Genomic DNA, 21,381 nt, shown 5'->3' with positions numbered 1-21,381 from the left:
GCTTCAGAATGGCTGTGGACCTGCTGTGAATAATGAGCTGAGCCCCCCTTGGCAGGCTGCTCTGAAGGGCTTGGCTTTGCCTCCCTGATGTGTCTCAGCATCCACCACCTGGGCGCTGAGGAAGCCTGTCTATGTGGACTGCCTCATTTGGTTCAGAGAACAGCTCTAACGTGGTTGAAATCAGGCCCCAAGAGGACAAGTCAGCAGCCTGAGGTCATTATTGAGGGTGGAGCTGGGATGCTCCCGGTGTCTGAGATTGGCCAATGGAGGCTTCTGGGCCTTTCCTTCCTCCCCTACTTTTTTATTTTTCGGTTCCCGTCTTGTAATAATAATTTTCAACAGGATTTTTCGCAGTGTTCTTCATTGAAACTAGTAGGTCAGGAGGTGTCACAAGATGTCTTGAAATCATGAACCTTTATCCCAAGCTTTCCAAAACAAGGAGTTCAAAGTCTCTTGTGAGGAGTTTTGGATGGGGCAGGGTCACCTGCCCGTAGCAATAACAGCAGATGCTACGTAGGACGCACTGAGATCATTTCTAAACGAGTCAACAGAATCCTGCTTAAAGCTTGGGCAAAGGACAGGAAGGGGTGACTCCAGGACGTCGGTGGCTTGGAAAGGTTGACTTTGGAGACTCTGAGCTCAATTCTGTAAAGGGCCTCTTCTGACTTTCTCAGTCCCTCAATCCCTCTGGTTTAGGGGACACCAGGCATGTGAGAGGAACAGTGCAGAAGCACAGAGCTGGCCGTGAAACCGAGGCAGAAGGCAAAGAGCACACTCCAGACCAGAGCGCTGCCCTGCCGTGTTGGACAGAGGATTCAGAGCCATCAGCGAGGCCAGAGCTGAGCTCACAGGAAAACCAGGGGCTGCAAAAATAGTCTGCTACCCACACACTCCAAAGGCCCAAGTGAGGTGTAGAGGCCTCACCCCAGGGTCCTGGAAACCCCTGGGGACAGTGGGACAGAGTGACCCAAGGACACTTGGAACCTTGTCTGTCTTGGTCATGGCCATCTCCTCCTGGTTCCAGGTACCTGGAGCAATACCTGGCACATTTGTTGAAGGAAGGGAGGGATGAAAGGATGTGAGGAGATTTACAGTGGAGCACACACTCGGTTGGAGAGGATGGGGAGGGCCAGAGACAGGAGCCCCGGCAGCAATTTACAGCAATGGTCCAGGTGGGGACCGACGAGGGAAATCAGTGGTGATGGGCATGGAGAGGACACAGGCAATGGACAAGGAGGGTGGGCTCAGTAGGGCTCAAGGCTCAGACGCACCCCGAGAACAGGGAGAAGAGCTTTGCCTCCTCTGTTCGCATCCTCTGGTGGGCAGGTGCGGGGAGGAACTGGGGGGAGAGGGGTAAACTGCGCAGACAGTGAGCGCAGAGCTCCTGCAGCTCCCTCCGTGCCCACCAGGCTGCCCGGCGCCTCGCATTGAGGATGCACCCTGGGAGAAAGACAGAGTCACAAAGCAGGAAGGGAAGTGGGGACATGGGGCAGGGGTGTGCAGGGGTGTGAGCTGGGGACTGGCAGCAGGAGCTCTGGGGAGGGGCCATCCTCCCAGTGAAAGCTCCTGGGGAGGCCGTCCAGCTGCAGCAGAGCTGGGGCTGGCAGGACTGATGATGGATGCATGCCGCACGGGGACAGGCCAGAGGGCTCCCTTTGCCATGTATAGGCATGACTTTAGGTTTGGTGTGGCCACGTCATTACCTTGGCACTCCCTCCACCCTGCTCCAGAAAGCAGGGGAGGAGCCAGGGGAACCTCCCGGAAGGAGCGCCTGATGGCTGTGACCCAGCCCCCATCCTGCTGGCTGGGCAGGGGTGCCAGGTGGCTCAAGGGACATATTTCAGCTGATTCTTCTGATAATGAGCCCTCAGAGGACCTGTGGCCCATGGCAATGCCGGCTCCTCTGGAAAGATCCGTGCAAGGGTCAGAGGTCAGACCTCTCCAGGCTCCCAGAGTAGAGCCAGGCTTAGAGGTGGGTGACTTACCCAGGAGCACAAAAAGAACCCAGAGCCCGGGGTGGACCCAAGGACAGCCTAGATTCAAACCCAAGTCTGAAACTAAAGACCCTTCGCAGTTTCCCCAGAAATCTGCATGGATTAAAGCATCACCTCCTGTTAGGTGCCTCCCCAGGAGACTCACCAGCTGGCCCTGGACAAGACCAAACAAGACAATGAATGTGACCCGCCTTCTAAGTCACAAAGGGCTGCGCCCCTAGTCCAGTCGCCATCCATCCCTAGATCTGAGCTGGCTTCTCAACAGCTGCACTGTGTTCAGATATGCCATGTGGGTCTGGGACAGGAGGGATGGAGAAGGACCCAGAAGAGGAGGAAGAGGCGGATAAAAGAGAGGAAGACCCCTTTCTCCAGGACACTTATCTCGGCAGTTGTCACAAGTGTGATTTTTTTTATTTTTTTATTTTTTCTTTGGTTTGTGTTGTTTTGTTATTTGTTGGTTTTTGTTTTTTGGTTAATCTCTGTCTCCCCCACCAGCTCCACAGGGCAAGGACCGTGGCTGGTGTCACAGGGCATACAGCAAGGGCCACATGCCCAGCCTGGCCAGTTGGAAAACTGAGTGAGTGAAGGGACAGAGGGGCATCAAAGTCATGACGACAGGCACAGCCCCAGGCCCGGGTCTGCCTGCCTCCTCCCCAACCTCCTCCCTGAGCGGAGGCTGGGGGGCGTCAGACTGCCTGGGTTAGAACCCAGGGCCTGCCACTGACTAGCCAGACAACCTGTGCCAGTGTCCTCCACTGTCAAATGAGGCCTGTAGGGTTGATGTGAGAATTTAATGAGTTAACGTTTGTAAAATGCCTGGCGCAGAGAAGGGCTCAGTGTGTGCTCTGATGAAGACGCCCCCACCCCCCCACACACACCCCATCTGTGTGCAGAGACCCTTCTCTTCTCTGCAGTTGTCCAGTTCACTGCACCCCAGAGAGGACTCCCTGGGGGAAAGAGCCATTGCCCTGGCAGAGCTTGGAGACCCTGCTCTTTGCCGACACCATCCCGACCTCCTCAGCCCCAGGAGCCGGAGCCTAGGCTGACAGAAGGCGGCCGGGCTGCTGGCTGGAGGTCTGGGAGGCCGAGGCTGGCTGCACCGCTCCGCGGCCCCTCAGCACGCGCGGGCAGCTGCGCCACCCAGTGGCGGCCCGCGGAACCGGCGGCGGAGGCCGACGGCAGAGCCGGAGGCCAGGGAGGGAGCCTTGGCGGACTAAAGGGAGAACAGGCAAAGGAAGGGGCCCTCAACAGAAGCACTGGGGCTAGACTCTAGGTCACAGGAAGTCATTCATTCAGTACAGAAAGCAGTGACCTGGGAGATGCAGAGAGGCCTGTGTCCATGTGTTTAGGACACCCCAGGGTGTCCTCTCCAAGGAAAGGACGCTTTGGGGCTGGGGCTCCCTCTCAGAGCCACGCCTGTACACCCCCAGTCAGACAAGACAGCTCTCTGCACCGCGTCGCCCTGCAGCGCGCCTCCTGGCTGAGTTTTTAGGGAACAGCATCCAGGGCGAAGAGTCCAGATTCCAGTTCCAGCTCCGCCTGCTCCTGTGTGCCCGTTGGTCTGTGCCTCCACGCAAGTCTGTGGGAAGAAAATGATAGAATTACAAACCTACGGCAGCTTCCTCTGGGGGACTGTGGGGATGAGACTGGAATGGGATAATGCTGATGAAAGCATTCCGAAGGTCAAAAATCGTTATTCAGAATTCCTTGTCCACAATGATTTTAATGGCCAGGCTGTCATTGTTTGTTCTTCAGTGTTTCCCAAAGGTCAGGTATTGAAGATGGTTGCTCACCTGCAGGCGGTGGAATCATCTAGAAGTGAGGCCTTATGGAAGGAAATTAGGTCACCAGGGCATGTCCTTGACAGAGATACTGGGACCCCAGTCTCAGCCTCTCTTTCCTTCTCTCTCGTTCCCTCTCAGCCGCCAGGAGCTGAGCAGCTTTGTTCCACCACACACTCCCCACCATGATGTTTTGCCTCTTCACACACCCAAAGCAGTGGAGTGGGGCCATGGACCGAAACCTAGAGCCAAAATAAATCTTTCCTCTATAAGTTTATTATCTCAGGTGTTCTGTCACAGTGACAGAAAACTGACTAGCACATAAATGAATACAGGCAAATATCAATACACCTAAAGAGTAGGACCCTCAAGTTCTGACTATTAAAATCTCCTCATCAAGAGGTTTTTATTTGGAGGGGAAAGGAGCATGCAGCTGAGATCCAAAAATACAAAGCTCCATATGGGAAATTTAAATGATCTTAGGGATTTTACTATATAGAATTTAGAAGACAGCTTGCTCTTTAGGAAACCAGTGGAATAGACATTACGATTCCCCCAAAACATTTGGAGGTTGCCGTAGAAGCCTAGAGACCCTATTGATCCACTTCAAAGGCAGAATTATGGAAGTTTGCAATGACCTGTGACATCCCTGTCAGCCACTGGCATCTATCTATTCAGCATTTGCATGAACACTGGCACTCGACCCACTGTACAGCAGTGATCCTGGTGAAAGAATGAATCTCTCCACCAGCCCCATTCTGATCCCCAGGACAGGAAGCGCAGCCGAGGATCATGAGGCCAAATCTCATCCCATCTCAGAGACCAAGACCTAGAACCTCAAGATAGGACAGGCCCCAGGCATCTCTGCTTCACAGTAGTTTTGTCCAATCTATTCTGCTTCTCGGGATTTTCTTCCAAATCTTCCTCCTCTGTGAGGGTCTTCCAAGGCATGCTGGAGCCTCTGGGTGAGCCTGGACAGACATCTCCTCTGAGACCCCATGGAGCGAGGGAGGGCTGCCGTCAGCAGCAGAGTGTGAGCTCCAGGAAGAAGATGCAGGATGGGTGGGCGCCAAACATGACAGGGGCCAGAGGAGTGGCTGGGAGGCAGGACGGCAACCAGGCAAATAAAATGGAAGGTGGGAGGGGAGCTCAAACCCCAGGACCAGACCCCAGAGAAGGTGTGCTGGGGTGGAGGGTGGAAGCTCAGAGAAAGGTCTCCAGGAGAATGGCGCCCTCCCCAGGATCAGGGAAGGAAGCATGGCCAGCTGCCCTGGGCCCCAGCTCACTCCTGTCCCTGCTCCCAGGATGTCCTGTCAATCAGCTGCTTCCCCCCATGCTACCTGTGTCAAAGCCTGGAATGTCCTTCCCCAGTCCCCTACCCTGTTCACCAGGCCGACTCTGGATTATTCTTTGGCTCACAGCTGTGTCTGGAAGTGACCCTGAGCCTGCCCTCAAGTCAGATGACTGTCCTCCTTCCTTAACAGGCCCTCCGCCTGCCTCCACCCTGACCCTTGTGCTGGTGACCTGCAGTCACCGCTTCTCTTCTCGTTTCCCATCACCCTGCAGTCTTCTGAAGAACAGTGTCCATTTATCCGTCGTGGATGCAGCAGTGTTTATGGAGAACCCACTGTCTTCTAGCTCCCAGATGCTGAGAGTTCTGTGGAGCCAATGCAGCCTACTGCCCAAGGAATGCTTGGCTAGAGGGAAGGATGTGACCAGTTGACAGAAACTGTCGGCACAGCAAAGGCCATCTCTTCCTAAGTCTTTATCTCCGGCCCCTAGCAAGGCCACACACGTGGAAGACTCTAAATAAGCAATAATGGAGTGAACAGAGGACATAATGATTTTGAAGTGTAGCAGGGCATCCAGGGGGCAGTGGGAGGAGAGGGTTGGCACTCAAGAGAGACAACCATGAAAGGGAGATTTCTGGAACTCTGGCCACTTGGCTATAAGTTAACGTGATTTGCATTGAACCCAGAACAGTATGTGGGGTCCCGTTGCCTACGGGGAACAGGAAGAGAATCAGAACGCTCCCTGGTGTGGCCTCCCACTTCCAGACCTGCTTAGGTGAACAGAGGACAGATCCTTGGTGCTGAGAGGCTGCTCCTGCTTGGAACACATCTGCTTAAGGGCCAAGGACATGGCGTCGGCCTGCACCCCACGGGAAGCATCAGTTGAGCAGCAAGCGCTCACATTATGAAATGTTCCTATTCAAGGCAGCACTAGAGCCCAAGGGGAGTGGGGACGCCACCTCCACGCAGTGTCCCAGAGGGCAAATCGTATCTCCAGGCACCAGACCCACCAACGCGTTTGATTTTTTTTTTTTTTGCTTTTTTCCCTAATTCAACAGAAGGCTTTAGCTCCATCCAAATGCCTGCAGCACTGAGAAGATCAAACATAGATCCCAAAGTGACTTTGAAAATGGAAGGAGCCTGTTCTCAGCAGAATTCCAGCCGGCCCCAAAAAGAATTCTCTACACTCGAGAGCTCCTCTCTGGCTCTCAGAGGAAGGCAGCAGGTGGGATTGCTTGTCTCTCCCACACCCGGCCTCAGATGCTCTTGGGAGTTCTGGCAAATTACTGCTACAAAAGCTTCTTGGTGTCTGGAAACACAAGTCATGGAGGCTCCCCAAAGTGTATGGCTTGATTTTAGGGGCTTCTGGGCTCCCTCATCTGAGCCCTCTCCCACTTTGTCCCAACCCTGCAGTTCCTAGGGCCTCCAGCTCATCCTCTGGCAGACCACCCATCATTTAGAATGGAGCCTGAGGGCTCCCTGAGGGCAGACACCCAGCCATTTTCTCTCTGTTGCCTCCCCAGCATCTAGACATGACCTGGTGCACAGTAGGCCCCTGTAAGTAGGATGTGGACTCAACAAACTTTGGCCCCTCCTGTGTAAGACGTAAGGACATCCAGGATGTGATTCCCAACACCCTTCCCAGGACGCCATCCAGAAAGCCCCTTCTCTCCCCACCAAGAGGCCCCTCTGTGATGGCCAAGGCCAGACACCCCCAGGGAGGTGCTGGGCTCAGAGGACACACGTCTAGCTACAGAGTCTATCCCAGACCCTTCCTCTAATCCTGCAGTGAATGCTGCAGGTTCCCCCTTCTGAACTCACCCCCCACCTCCAAACACTCCCGTTCCCTCTGGGAGATTTCCAGGAGCACTGGTGCCATTGCAGGGACGGTCCAATGGCGTGGCTTCTCTAACAACCTGGAACACTGAGTCATCCAAAGGACTGGTTGTTTTAGACAACCAAAGATAACAGTGGAAGGCTCTGTCTTCGCTAACCGGGTATCCATGCACATTCCAGGAGGGTGGACCCAGTGGTCAAGAGGCAGGCCAAGAGCCAGGGTACCTCAACTGCATCCTGCCTCTGCCGCTTACTTTCTGGAGACACTGGGGACAGTCCTTCATCTCTGTCAACCTCAGTTTCCTCGCCTAAAGAATGGGATGGTATTAATATTTCCTCTCATTGGAATGTCATGAGGTTTATATGAGAAAGCACTTAGCAAAGTGTGCAGTAGAAATTGAGTTTTGTTATTCTCTTTAATTGCAGTTCAGAAGGGGCCCCACCAGAGGTGTCTGCTCTGATTTACACACACACACACACACACACACACACACACACTCACTCACTCACTGTCACACTAGTTTCCTTTCCTCAGTTTAGGGTAGCATATTCCATCTCACTCCTTCTGTCACCAGGAGGCTCCTGGTGGAAACACCCCTGCCAAATCTCACCACTTCTCCCTCTACCCACAAAAGTGATCCTGTCACATACCTTCCCGCATGCTCTGTTACTTGATCAGAACAACCTGACTATCATAAGCAGGCCCTAAGCTCAGGGGCTCAGCACACAAAGGCTGGTTCTTCTCTCACAGTCCCATAGGAACTGTATTAGTCAAGGTTCTCCAGAAGAACAGAATCAACAAAAAGTATAATTATAAAAGGGGACTTATTAGGTTGGTTTACACAACCAGAAGCTGGATAGTCCACAGTGGCCATCTGCAGGCTGCAGAGCTGGAAGAACTCGTAGCTGCACAGTCCAAGAGGCTGAAGCCCCAGAACAAGAGGGATCAGTGGTGCTACCCTCATAGGACACTGAAGGCAGCTGGAGAGTCACTGTCAAAGTCCGCTTTGGAAGAGTGAAGAAGAAAGAGTCTGATATCCTCAGATGATCAACAAACAAGAAGATGTTCAAGAAGAATCAAGTTTGCATCTCCTGCTGCTTCCTTATTCTTCCAACTTTTATTCCATTCAAGCTGTCATCCTATTGAACAGTGCTGCCCATGCTTAAGGAGGATCTCCACTTCAGTTGGCTATCCCACATGTCAATCATTCCTAGACACGCCTCACTGACACACCCATAATCCTCAACATCTCTTAATCCAATCAAGTTGACAATTCATATTGACCATTACAGGAATGGAGGGTGGAGGTGTCTGTGCCATGCAGTCATTAGGGACCCAGGCTGCAGCCTGCTGACCGCACCATCTGCAGGGTCTTGGGGTCCCATGCTAGGTCCTTGGGACCCAGTCAGCAACTGGTGCACCATTAGCCTATCTTCCAATGGCTGATAGCTTAGTCCCACGGCCCCATCTGCTGTGACGGAAATTCAGTTGATATTCTTTCCATGTGATTGAAAGGGAAATAAAACCCATTTGATGAACACAGCTGCCCAGAGGTTTCCCTGGGAGAAAACTGAATTCATGTTCTTCTGGTCATTCTCTCAGAAAATCAGCACAAAGCAATACTTTATGTGTTTTCCTCTAACCCCATAGTGGATAATGTCCCTCAGCCTGGCCTCCTCCCATAGCTCGGCCTCTGAGGGAGTTTCCTGTGGCAAGATGGCTGCAGTAACACAGAGGGGGGCTGAGAGTAGGAAACAGCACCCATGAAGGGCAGATTGCTAGGAGAACCTGCCCTCCCCATTCTCAGCCCTCAACCATCCCACACGGTCCACCCCTCCAGGCCAGCAGGCAAAGTAAGAGTCAGGCTGCCCGGGAGAGCAGGTGCTCTTCTGGCTGCCTTGGACTATCTGGTTTGGTTTTCAGCTGTGCCTTGGCCGTGACCGTGGGAAGAAGAAGCAAGGTCAGGACGGTCTCAATAGAATTGTCAAGAAAAATCTGGAAAGCCAAATCACTCCCCACCCAAGGAGTGCCAGCTTGCTCTTTCTCACTCCTGGGACCCACTCCCACTCCCCTACCCCTACCCCCACCCACTCCCCCACCCCCACCCACTCCCCGGCATTTCATCCTCAGCTGATCCAGATGGTCTGTGGGTGCTGGGAGCCAAACAGTATAGGAAATTGGTCGTTTTGTAAGCTCCTACAGACTCTGTCCCTAATTGCAAACCCATTTGGGACATATTCTGAAGCAAGAGGCGTTTCACTAACCACGAATTCCTAAACACACACAGAGAGAGAGAGAGAGAGAGAGAGAGAGAGAGAGAGGAGAGAGGAGAGGAGAGAGAGAGAGAATCAGCACTTCTGCCCTCTCCCCTCTCTGCCCCTCACCTGTCTCCTCCTCCCCTCAACTTGCTGGAGAACAAAAGGTCACATCCACCAGTCACCTGCCAGAAGCCCCCAGCCACTGTTCTCCTAGCAACAGGAATTGCCCCAGCAGCAGTGGTGCTCAGCTCCCTCTGCCCAGCCGGGGTGCTCCCGTTGCTAGGAGAACATGAACTCGGGTTTAAATCTGCAACCTTCTTTGCGGTCATCACTTTTTCTCAGCTGCAGACACATCAAGGACGATGGCAATGGCGAGATGCACAACACTGGGCCCAGGGGGACATTCCCAGCCTCAGAGGAGACTACCGCATTGGGCTTTTTCTCCTTCTCTTTTTCTCATTTTGTCCCTTCTCTTGAATTCCAGATTGAGCCACCAAGCACATAAACAAACGAGAACTCTGGAGAACTGGCTGTTGGACAGTGCACACCCAACTATTGCCGGACACTTTCCTACACAGCACAGACACGTCTGGGAAGGAAACAAAGACCCTAACTGGGCGGCCTTGGAGGAGATGGCATCTGGGGGAGGAAGGGTGAGAAGTCCATCAACAGATTGATACACAGATCAATCAGCCTTCTCCAGACAACAAGACCAGTGGGAAGGGGACAGACTGGATGTGATGTATAGATACAAATGTGTGTGTGTGTGTGTGTGTGTGTGTATTATACATCGGCATAAAGAGACTTATTTCAAGGAATTGCTCACACAGTTGTGGGCACCAGCAAGTCTGATATCCATGGAGCAGGCTGGCAGGCTGCAAACTCATGCAGGAGTCTTGGGGCAGAAGTTCTTCAGTTTTGCTTCTTCTAAAGCCTTTCAACTGAGTAGATGAGGCCCACTAAGCCATGGAGGGCTATCTCCCTTAAAGTCAACTGATTTGAAGAGGTTTACCACATCCACACAAATACCTCACAGCAACTTAGGTTGACGTCTGGTTGAGTAACTGGGGTCTTATAGCCTAGCCAAGTCGACACATAAAACTCACCACAGCAAACAGGTCTACAATGTGTTGAACAGTGATAAGAAAATACAAGGGAGGAAAAGAAAGCAGGCGGAGGGGGCGTTACGGTTGAATGTTCCCAACCAAAACTCACGCTGGCATTCAGCCCTTTGTGGCACAGAACAGGAGTTGAAACTCAAGTCTGACTCTGGTATTGGGGGTGGATCACTGGGAGGTGATTCAGGTTGAATGAGGATATGAGGTTGGGGCCTCATCCTGTGGGACCATGGCTTTACAAGAAGAGGAGATGAGACCTAAGCTTGGACATTCAGGGTAGCCATGCAGTGTCCTGTGCCACCTTGGGACCCTGCAGAGGGTCCCTCTAGGGATAAGGACTTCGCCAGATGCCATGGCCCAATCCTGGATGTTCCAGCCTTCAGAACCCTGAACCCAATAAACAAACCTTCATCATTATAAATTATTCAGTTCAGTTAGAGAAGCAGGAAATGGACCAAGTCAGACAGGAGGCCCCAGGCAGTGGGGAGAACAGGGGACTCACCCACCTGAAATCCAGCATGCTGATCAGTAAGGACCACCTAGGCACCTCGCTCAAGAGGCCCGACAGAAGCCCCACTGAGTCCCAGATCTGCAGGATCCTGCTCAGCTGTACCACCACCCAGGACAGAAGCAACCCATGGTACACCTCTAATTAGTATTTCTTGACAGGCAAAGCCAACCGCAGGTCCAACCCCGGAGCCTCACCATTCCCAATGCTCCTCGTACTCCTGCCTCAGAGCCTTTGCCCATTCTGCATCCTCAGCCCACAAGGGTCTCTTCCTGGCCATGTGCTGCCTCTCTCCCCACATCCCACCCAGAAACACAACCTTGGCCGCTCATAAAACAGCACCCGCCTATCCCTCCCTGATCCCCTAGCCTATCTTCCACGTCTTCACGGCACTTGGGTTAAATTTGTTTCTTTGATGATTATGTATCTCTTCTCACCTAAACACAGGGACCAAGGACTCTGGGTTTTTGATTTTTTAATGATTTCATTCGTGTATTATAGCTACACATTATAGTTAGATGCATTCTGACATATTCATAAATACGCAGAATTTGCTCCATTGCAATCCCATGATTTGTTGAATTATAATCATGGCAGAATAATACAAAATGTCCCATCTTAAAATGTATGATTCAGTGGCCTTGGCTACGTTCACAGTGCTGTGTGATATCCCCACTCTAGCTCCAGAACATTCTCACCACCGCAAAAGGAAACCCAAACCCGCCGAGCAGTAACGCGGTTCCCCCCTCTCCTGGCCCATGCAACCGTGGATCTGCTTTCTGTCTTTACGGATTTGCCTATTCTGGGTATTTTATATAACAGGACTCGTACAACATGTGGCCTCTTACGTCTGCCTTCTCCCACTCAGCGTGATGTTAAGTTCGTCCATGCCGCGGTATGTGTCAGTACAAGTTTCGCTTATGGCTGAAGAATATTCACGGTGTGGACACCCCCCTTTTTGTCTATTCAACCACTGCTGAATATTTGGATTGTTTGCACCCTTTTCTGCCAGAAATGACACCACAGTGACCATTTCCGCACCGCCTTTGTTTGAAGGGGACAGTTTTGATCACTGTGTCCCAGATCTGCCCAGGGAAGAGCTCAACAATTAATAGCTGTGGACAGTTTAATCTTCAAGCAAATAAATAAGAGGCAGAGTTTGTCATCTAATTTCCTCCAAGCCTCTTCTTTCACCCTCTCTGCCACAGCAAAATGCCAGCGTGAGTTTTGGTTGGGAACATTCAACCGTAACGCCCCCTCCGCCTGCTTTCTTTTCCTCCCTTGTATTTTCTTATCACTTCCACTGCCTCCCCAGTACCCAGACCCTGAGTGTCCTTGAGCCAAACCCAGATGGCACTCTATCCAATGCCTGCAGATGGGCAGGGGTCCAGCAGGGCTCCTCACCAGCTCTCTGCTCCCAAAGGAAGCACATCCAGGCCATGGAGACAAATGGGCCTTTCTGATTCCCCTACAGTGATTCCACAATTCTGGCACAACTGGACAAGATGTCCACGATGTGGAAGAATCTATAACCACTGGAGGAGGAGGAAGACGGATCATAGATCCAAAGCCTCAGGTTGGATGGGCAGATGATGCTGCAGGTCAGGGAAATGCACAGCATCGGATGGTCCCTAGCACGAGAAGGTGCCAACTTGCATGACTGTGGTGCACATTGGAATAGAGCCCAGGCTCTATCTTTCCTCTGCATGTGTGTCTCTGTGCTCCCTGTTTATAAGGATACAGTTAGGTGGTTAGCTTTAACCATGAGCAGGTGGCCAGAGGGAAGGTCATTGAAGGGTGGTAACTTGGAGCACTGGAGACAAATGCACTGGAGAGAGTCCATAGGTCAGAGGAAATTTTATCAAAACAGGCGAGCAGGTGGAAAATGGGAACTAGAAGCCAAATCTCCCCCAGCCATAGTTAAGTATAACCCCTTAGGGAACTACAGCTTTAAGATGATGTCACACCACCCCTGTGGCCAGGTTATCATGACCCTCCCCTTGAATCAGGTCATCACTGAAACCTTTTCTCACCCACCCTTTGTGACCAGGTCATCATGACCCTCACAAAGAAAATTTGGTAAGAGCTGATAAAGGGATAATAAGCTACTTGAGGGATGTGAGACACTAGAACAAGAACCAAGGGACCCCCAAATCCTCAAAGACCCCAACTCTGGAAGAGCCACACCATCCTCTCCAGAGGCACCTGTGCAGCTCCTATATGCTGCGTGATCCTCACTTCTCACTCTTCCTAATAAATTCCTGTCTGTTATTCTTGGAGACTCGCTTGATATTCTCCAGCAGGATCTTAAGAACTGGTAACTGGTTGCCGCTTGGCTCCTTGGACCTCCTCTGCCACAGACACCAGTCACACTGGCTTAGGGCCCACTCCAGGACTTTGTTTTAAATGATTATCTCTGTGAGATCCTATTTCCAAATAAGATCACATTCTGAGATACAGGGGTCAGGACTTCGACCAATCTTTGTGGACACACAATTCAACCCAGAATGGCAAGAGATTAACAAGCTTTTTTCTGCGAAGGGCCAAGTTTTTCTGTAAATATTTGAGGCTCATGGACCTTACTTTGTCGCAACTACCCAATTCTGCTATTGTAACACAAAACCAACCATGGCCAACACATAAATAAATGAGCATAATTTGTTCCCATAAAACTTATTTACAAAAAATAAGTTGATAACCAGCTCATTTGATTTGGCCGCCCACAGTCTACAAAATTTCTAAGTTAGGAGACCATTTTTTAAGCAAGACTCAAGTTTATATAGCCTTTCTGAGAGAAGGGACTTGGCTAGGGAAAGAAAAATCAAGAGCAGTGCTAGAGTGGGAATCAAAGTCCTTGAGCCCAAAGACATGGAGTCAAGAGGAGGGAAGCAGACAGAGTCCCTGCATGGAAACCACACAACATGCATTGCTTGCCCACAGGCTCTGGGCACCGGTCTTGCAGATGAGGAAACTGAGGAACAGGAAGGCCAAGGACTTGCCAAGAGAGTTGGAGCAGGATTCAAACCCTTCACTCCTCTCAGGGTGGGGACCCAATAACTCCAGAGGACTAGAAAGCAGCAGGTCAGGGCTCTGGGGGCTGGGTACCTAAGGGTGAGGTCTCCAGGTGTTAGGAGATGCAGGACCAGAGAGCCTGAGATCCTGAAGAGTGGTGCTGGAGTCAGAAACGGGTCAGTCACTCACCACCCTGCCTCTCCATGAACTCCCCCACCTAAGGAAGCTGTGTCCACACCTCTGCCGAGAAAGCAAAGAGATGCTGGCACCTCACTCAAGCCAACTCGGGTTTTATCAGTTATGTTAAACACAACGTAATCAGTAAATATTCAGGGAATCTTGTTCAGCAGGATCATAAAGGAGTAAAAACAGAAGCAAGACCAGGGTACTAATGGCCGCAAGCTAGCTGTGCCCTGCCCTTGTTGGCCTGTCATCTTCACACTCCATTGAAAATCCATTAAAACAACTGCTGGGCCATTAACCTTGACTTTCAAATGGAAGCTTCCCTTGGGCACAGTTTTGTGACTAGGGTCCCTTCATTAACACTTAGTGTAATTGCTTGTGAGTGGTTAATGGTGATTACACACCACTCCTTAAATCCTGGGCGGGGCCAGGTGGGGGCCCTGATGGAAGATGGGACCTTTCCTTTGCATGTTTTTTATTACTAATATGTGGATTTATCCCCCTCAGGACAGATAATATATTAAAACTTGAATTTTTAAAACAAATAGAGGGCCCATCACTCCTTCCAACTACAAAAGAATTCACCATAGGATTGTTTCAATTTGTGAGTTCCCAAAGCAATCAAAATTATTTGATTTACACAGTTTCCATCTGCTAGCATCTTTTCCAACTTATGACTCCAGCATAAATGTTACACAGTATTTGAAAAAGAAACACACTGGCTAATTAGTACCCTAGTGACTGCGCTAAGCACAGCTAAAGGCTTACATTTATAAACAAGGTGGCCAGCAGGCATCTTTTAAGGACACCTTGAAGTTCAGGTCCAAAGCCTGAGACAAGTCTATGACCTGAGGGGACACATGATGAACCAACGGGGACACCAATTAGAGATGAGGGGACCTGAGATCAGACTGCAATTCGCAGCCACTTACTGAGTGCAGAGGGGAAACTCCTGCTTCCAAAATACAGGTTCCTTCCCTTTGTACCCCAGCTGCAGGCAGGGAAAGGAACTACCCAGCTCCACTTCAGAGACCTGCCTGTTACAAAGCCTGGAGGTTATTCAAGACCTTTCCCATAAATGAGTGGCTTTCTCTTTCAGCCTCCAGTGCTCTGCATTTAAAGGGCAACAAAGTCTCTGTGCTCAGCTCAATAGCGTTTTGTTCCTCCCTATTCAGGAATAGAGAGTGAAGGATTCCTCGCCTATGGTGAAGTCATCTGTAGAACTGGATTTTGCAAATAACTTACTCTTAGTGACTGTTTTAAGAGTAAATTCAAGTTTACCCCCACATTCACATCCCACTCAGCCTCTTGCAGTTACTCGGACAGAAGGAGTGGCGCACAGTTGACATGCTGAGAATTGCCCAGTAACACCACCATGCAGACTTGTGTCCCACTCGTTGTCCAAGCAGGGAAAAACAAGCCACCCAGCATGGTGGTTCCCAGGATTTAGTACATCACCTAACAGAGATGTCCAAAAAGTGTGGAGCCCTGAAGAGGATTGCAAACGTGCTACTTCCAAAATAAGAACACCTGACTAATCAATATCATCTGGGGCTGGGGGGGCAGCTCAGTGGTAGAGTATCCTCCCAGCCTGAGCAAGCCCTGGTTCAATCCTCAGTTTTGCAAAAAATAAATAAATAATCATCTTCCAAGGCCATTGCTTCATAAAAAAAACGAATATATTAACACTAACAAAGTCAGAAGGACAATCTCTAAGCATTCCCTTTAAAAAGACAGTAGATAATCAATCTTACATTAATTTTTTTGTAAGAAAAAATGCATGCTATGCAGCACTCTACCACTTAACTACATACCCACCCCATTTTATTCTATTCTATTCTATTCTATTATTTTAAGACAGGGTCTCACTAAGTTGCCAGGCTGGTCTCAAACTTGCAATCCTCCTGCCTCAGCCTCAAAAATAGCTGAGAATACTTTACATATTTAAAACCTACTTCATATTTCTCTTATCTTGCTACATATTGGTGAAAATTTTCCGCATAGACCTACATACATCAGTGCAGAAACACAGTCAGATTTTAGAAACCACTATATGTTGCCTTTGTCGTCTAATGTAGCAGGCACTAGACCCACTTGCAATGCGGCTAGACCAAACTGAGACATCCATAAAATTCACAGCAGAGTTCCAAAATAAGAATGCATAATGACTCATTAATAATTTTATATTGGTGATATGTTGAAATTATAATATTTTTGATATGTTGGATTAAATAAAAGATATCATTAAAATGGGTTGAACATGTATTTTCCTTGTTTATGTGGCTCCTAGGGATCTATGTACATCTTTACAGAGGTAAATTACAGCTTCTGATAATATATATGTTTTATATATTTGGCATTGCAATACCAAATAAATAGGACTCAAATGTATGTCTTCATGCAGGGAAAAGGGTCTCAGGGTTTCAGGCTGTATGCTGATGCTCATTATGGACACTAGAGGGCAGTGGTGTATATAAAATGTTAGCACTCACACAGCCATTGACAGAAGACCCCTCCCCTAGGCAGAGCCACTGCAGGGTAAACACTAAGTAATTATTAAAGCCCATTCTTCCCCTCCACCCCCCCCACCCCACCCCCATCTTATGTGCCATATGCCTGGGGAAGAGAAAGACCCCAGAGGACTGGATAGAGCCAGAGCTAAGCCCTTAAACTGTGTGGCTCAGAGCAGCAAGGCAGGAAGGCCATGCTGTGAAAGAACTCAGATGTCCAAGGGCAGGTGTTCAAAGAGCCAGGCTGCAGAACAAGGTTTGCCTTCCTGGCTCTGCTACTAAGGAAATGCATTGCCCCAAGCAAGTCACTGGGCCTGAACTCCCTCCTCTCCTGAGTGAGGAGGAGGATCAAGGTGAGCTTTAACACGGCCCCCTCTGTCGGCATTCTGTACTTTCCAGACTAAACCCCTGGGGCCTGGTGATGGAGCTGCCAAATGAGTTCTAGTCATAGGCCTTCCAGGCACAATGGTACTCTAAGCTCGTGCTGCAAGGGTCCTCCCCTTTCCAAACATTTAACAATAATAGCTAAAACACAAAAATCAAAAATTTTACCATCAAAGCCTTGCACAAAAAGATCAAGGGTCAGGGAAACACAGAACTAACACTATAGGCAGAAATGAGGCTGGGTCCTGGCCTCCGGGTCAGAGGGCAGGCAGAGGCGGCAGAAACTTTCTCCTAGGTAAGAGGGGACTACCACATGAGAAGGGTCTCCGAGCCAGAGACTGCTGGGCTCCCACACTTAAGGACCAGACATTGAAAAGATGAGGGCTGAGGCTTGTACATATCTTGTCCCAATTGAGGAAGAATGTGGCCCACTGAAAGACTCTGCCACATCCTCAAAGAGCGTGGATGCCTGCGCTGACCATAGACAATCTGGTTCAGAACTGGGGTCTCTGCGGACCAAGAAGAAGCTCCTATAAAACCACAAGCCCGGGAGGGGATGAGCACAGGGAGAATAAAATTAGTAGTAACTTTCCCAAAAGCAAGACCAAGAAGGTAGCCAAAATTGAGAATGCAATGATAGGAACTGAATTCACTTCTTATGGAGTGAACATATAGTCGGGTGATTAGATAGATAAGTATGTTAAGCACCTGCAATGTCCTAGACACTGTTTTAGTTGCTAAGGAAACAATAATAAACAAATCAAAGTTATTGCCCTCATGACACCTACTTGCTAGTGGAAGAACCCTTTTTGTACATTTTATAACATAAGCCCAGCATGGTGGCACACGTCTGTAATCCCAGTGACTCGGGAGGCTGAGGCAGGAGGATTTCAAGTTCAAAGCCAGCCTCAACAACTCAGCGAGACCCTGTCTCAAAAATAAAGTTTTTTTAAAAATCATAATATGCCAAGTAGTGAACAAGTATTATAAAGAAATGCTTAGGATTCTCAAAAAGATATAAAGGAATGACTTACAATCATTTATAAAAACACAAATTATGAAACATCAAATAGAAAAATAAAACTATATTATGAAAAAAAAATGAGATGAAAAAATATTGACATTTAGATGCACAAACTCAATTAAACTCTATAAAGTCATTATAGAATACAGAAACATTAATTAGAAGGCAGAAAAAAATTAGAAGTCAGTACTGAAGAAATCACCCAAAATGCAAAATAAAGAGAAAAAATGTATTTTTTAATATGAAATGGCAGCTATAGAATATAAGATAGACTGACAGGAGCCAATATACAGCTAATAAGAATTCCAGAAAAATAGAAGAGAAAGAATAAGAGTGAAGAGATGTTCAAGAAGGTAATATCTGAATTTTTCTAATGTTGCAATTAGAATTCATTAAGAACTCTAGCTATGGATACATAAGAATTTGTATTTTCACTATGTTGTATCTAAGTGTCCATACATTATAGTGAAACTATGAGATGTGTAAAGTTTAAAAAAAAATTTACCAGAGATAATAAAACAAATTACCTAGAAATTTGATAGTAGCAACATCATCAGATACTAGAAAATATAGAATCTTTTAAAGTCCTGAGAAAAAGTTACAATCAATGTAGAATTCTATACCCTGCAAAATTATCATTCATTCAAGAGTGAGAGGGAAATACACATGTGCACATACATTTTTTTCTCACATAAAATAATTAAAAGTAATTACAGACCTTGGGTTCCAGGTAAAAGAATTACTAAGGAATTACTAAGGAATGATGTTACTGTGGAAATTACCAAAGTTTTGAACTGAACAACAAAAAGCACTATACATTTTAACAATAATAATGGCTAAGATGTGTTGAGTCCAGCTATGAGTCAGGCCTCGTATTAGACATTTTCCAACCAGGACATCTGTCAGCCCTCCAACTCCAGTTATGCACTAGATTATGTTAACCCTTTTTTTTTAAAGGATGAGAAAACCTTTTGGTAGAACAAAGTAACCAGGCTCTTGGGGACTAAATGTTTTTCTCAAAATTCATATGCTGAAGCCCTAATCCCCAGTGCGATGGTATTAGGAGGTTAAACCTCTGGGAGGTAATTGGCTTCTGATAAGGCCATGAGCATGGAACCCATGATGGGATTAGTGCTCTTGTAAGAAGAAGAAAGGACACCAGAGCTCCCCTCTCTGCCATTCAAGGACACAGCCAGAAAGCAGCAGGCTGCAATCCAGGAGGAGCACCCTCACCAGAACCCAACCATGCTGGCACCCTGATCTCCACGTCCAGCCTCCAGACTGGGGGAAACAAATGCCAGTTGCCTAAATCACCCAGTCTATGCTATTCTGACATAGCAGCCTGAACTAGAACTTGTACGTAAGAGCCTGGGTCTGTACCAAGCCAATAGAGCAAGAAGAACAAGAGCAGGTGGAATTCTTACTGGCCCTGGAGAATAAGAATGGGGACCTGGGCCAGGTACATTTTTTTGACAGGGAGGAAGTGGACAACCTTCTAACTCAGAAGTAGTTCATGCTGGTGATGGCCTTTCCCCTGATCACCTTTCCTTAAGCCTAGGCTGCGTTTCCCTCATCTGAAATACTAGAGTATCAAGAACCCCTGCCCAGCTTTAAGCCGGAACTAAATTCACATTGTAAACAGAAACATTTACAGAATCCCATACTTGCACTGGAGGTTGGCAGTCCTGCAACCTCCTGGGGGACTTCCAAATATACTCTCCCCTCAAATTCCTATTCAATTGATCTTTGCTGCTACCTGAGCAACAGGATTATTTAAAGCTTCCTATTATTAATCACAGTGGAGAACTAGTGGCCTAGGACTGCATAAGACAAAGGAAAAATGTTCTTGCTGCACCAACAGGCTGCACCTGGGGACAGGGGCCTGGAGGCCCCTCCAGATAGCCAGGGCAGTGCTTTGGCAAACCTCAGAGGCCACTGTTCTGATGGCTTAGGGAACTGGTTCCCCTTTTTTTAGAGGAAAAGTAAAGCTCTTCTCTGAAATCAGAAAAGAGGAAGTGTAGGGTACTTGTCAGCAAAGCTGACAGTTCTGCAGGAGTGGGGGAGGGGTGCTGTCTCATCACTTGACATCAACAAAATTAAAGAGCAGCAACCATGAGTAAGAATGGTGTTAGATTCCACTTCTGGTTTGCACAGCCTCACATGGAAACGACCTCGACAGAATGGATCTGCTGTAAAACCCTCTTCTCTCATATCTAGAAAGCATTTCTCTCCCTCTTTCCTGTGTCTTCCCCGCCACCCCCGTTCATCCCCAATGTCCCCTAAATCCTGGTCACCTCTTCCCCACCCCAGCCTCATCGTTACTGCCCCAGCCCAGCACCCCCAGGCATCAGGCTGTGCTCCTGAGCTGCTGGCCTCCCACACAACCCCCCACACAGCCTCCCCTGCCCAGTTCCTGCGGTTCAGTGTCCTGGCTGCTCATTTTCTTGGCCAGTATCTAGAATAACACCTGACAGCCGTGCCCTGGTAGCTCCTCTCCTGGGACCTCCCCAGGGAAGATGGAATCGTCTCCCTGGGCACCGTGTGTTGACTGAATCATCCTCCTGTGTTCGTGACTCCCAGGGTTTGTTACATAAACCAGCCTCCTCAGCAGAAGCTTCTAGACTCCTTTAGCCTTATCTCACCCCTTCCTTCCCCATCGCTGAGGCTCACGAGCTTGGGCTCTCTGCCCCACACAGTGAGGTCACCTGTGCCCCGCCTCCTCTGACAAACTTGCTTCAAACTCTTACCACCCCCCAACACTCTTTCTTGGCATGCTCCTTTGTCCCCTCCTGCCTCCCACCCAAAGTCCTCTCCAACTACCCCCACCCACGCTCACCACCTAGGTGCTCAGAGCCCTCCAAGAGATGAACAATCAGCCTTTCCTGGCTTCTTCTCTTCCCCCTTCATTCCATCCTCAGCCCCTAGTAAGAAGCAGAAACCTAGCAAACCTTCAGGGGACCATGCCCAGTTTGTCACTGGACTCACCCACTGTGCCCAGCAGGTACCTAGAGAAGGCTGCTGCCTGGGCTGTCCAGGAGAGAGAGCTGATCAAGAGGGACTGCCTTTCCATTGCAGTCCAGTGGCCTGGGCCCTGTCTGCTCAAATCTCCCCCTAAAACCACACAGGACACTGGGCAGCAAAGACCTGGGGACCTCCCCTCTGCCAGCTGAGTTCTTTCCTTCGTTGACCACGTACCTGCTAACTCCTGGCACCAAGCACAGTGGGACAAAGCTGGAGAAGACAGGCAGACTTCCTGGGAAGTGGAGTGGACACAGAGGTAAACAGCCGTGGCCACGTGGAAAGATGGACACTAGCACGGAAGGGGAAGAGGTGAGAGGGAAGGTGTGGAGGCGAAGGGTGGCCCCAGCCACGCACTCAACAGCTCAGCCTCCTTCTGCAGCCTGCACAAGTCCCAGCTCCCACTGCCCGCTCAACCTCAGGGACAAGGACTGTGCCTTTGATAGAACTGGACGTCAACAG

The 21,381-nt window shown here is 49.3% G+C and overlaps 1 protein-coding gene across 1 annotated transcript in view; it reads right to left on the bottom strand.

The window, feature by feature from the left end:
• Nucleotides 1–3,264: 3,264 nt before the first annotated feature.
• Nucleotides 3,265–21,381, bottom strand: part of LOC124075905 (uncharacterized) — a 43,244-nt gene continuing 25,127 nt past the window's right edge. Inside the window, exons 4-5 of the mRNA XM_046419562.1 lie at nucleotides 21,097–21,154; nucleotides 3,265–3,573 (exon numbers count right to left, since the gene is read on the bottom strand). Coding sequence (XP_046275518.1) covers nucleotides 3,425–3,573; nucleotides 21,097–21,154 — 207 coding nt within the window. The 3' untranslated portion in view covers nucleotides 3,265–3,424. The remainder of the gene's footprint in view (nucleotides 3,574–21,096; nucleotides 21,155–21,381) is intronic.

Source organism: Marmota monax, unplaced genomic scaffold (assembly GCF_021218885.2).
Source record: "Marmota monax isolate L192 unplaced genomic scaffold, Marmota_monax_Labrador192_F-V1.1 WCK01_AAM20220418_F8-fsc00209, whole genome shotgun sequence".
NCBI classification, from domain to species: domain Eukaryota; kingdom Metazoa; phylum Chordata; class Mammalia; order Rodentia; family Sciuridae; genus Marmota; species Marmota monax.
This window is presented reverse-complemented; position numbering and strand designations above follow the sequence as displayed.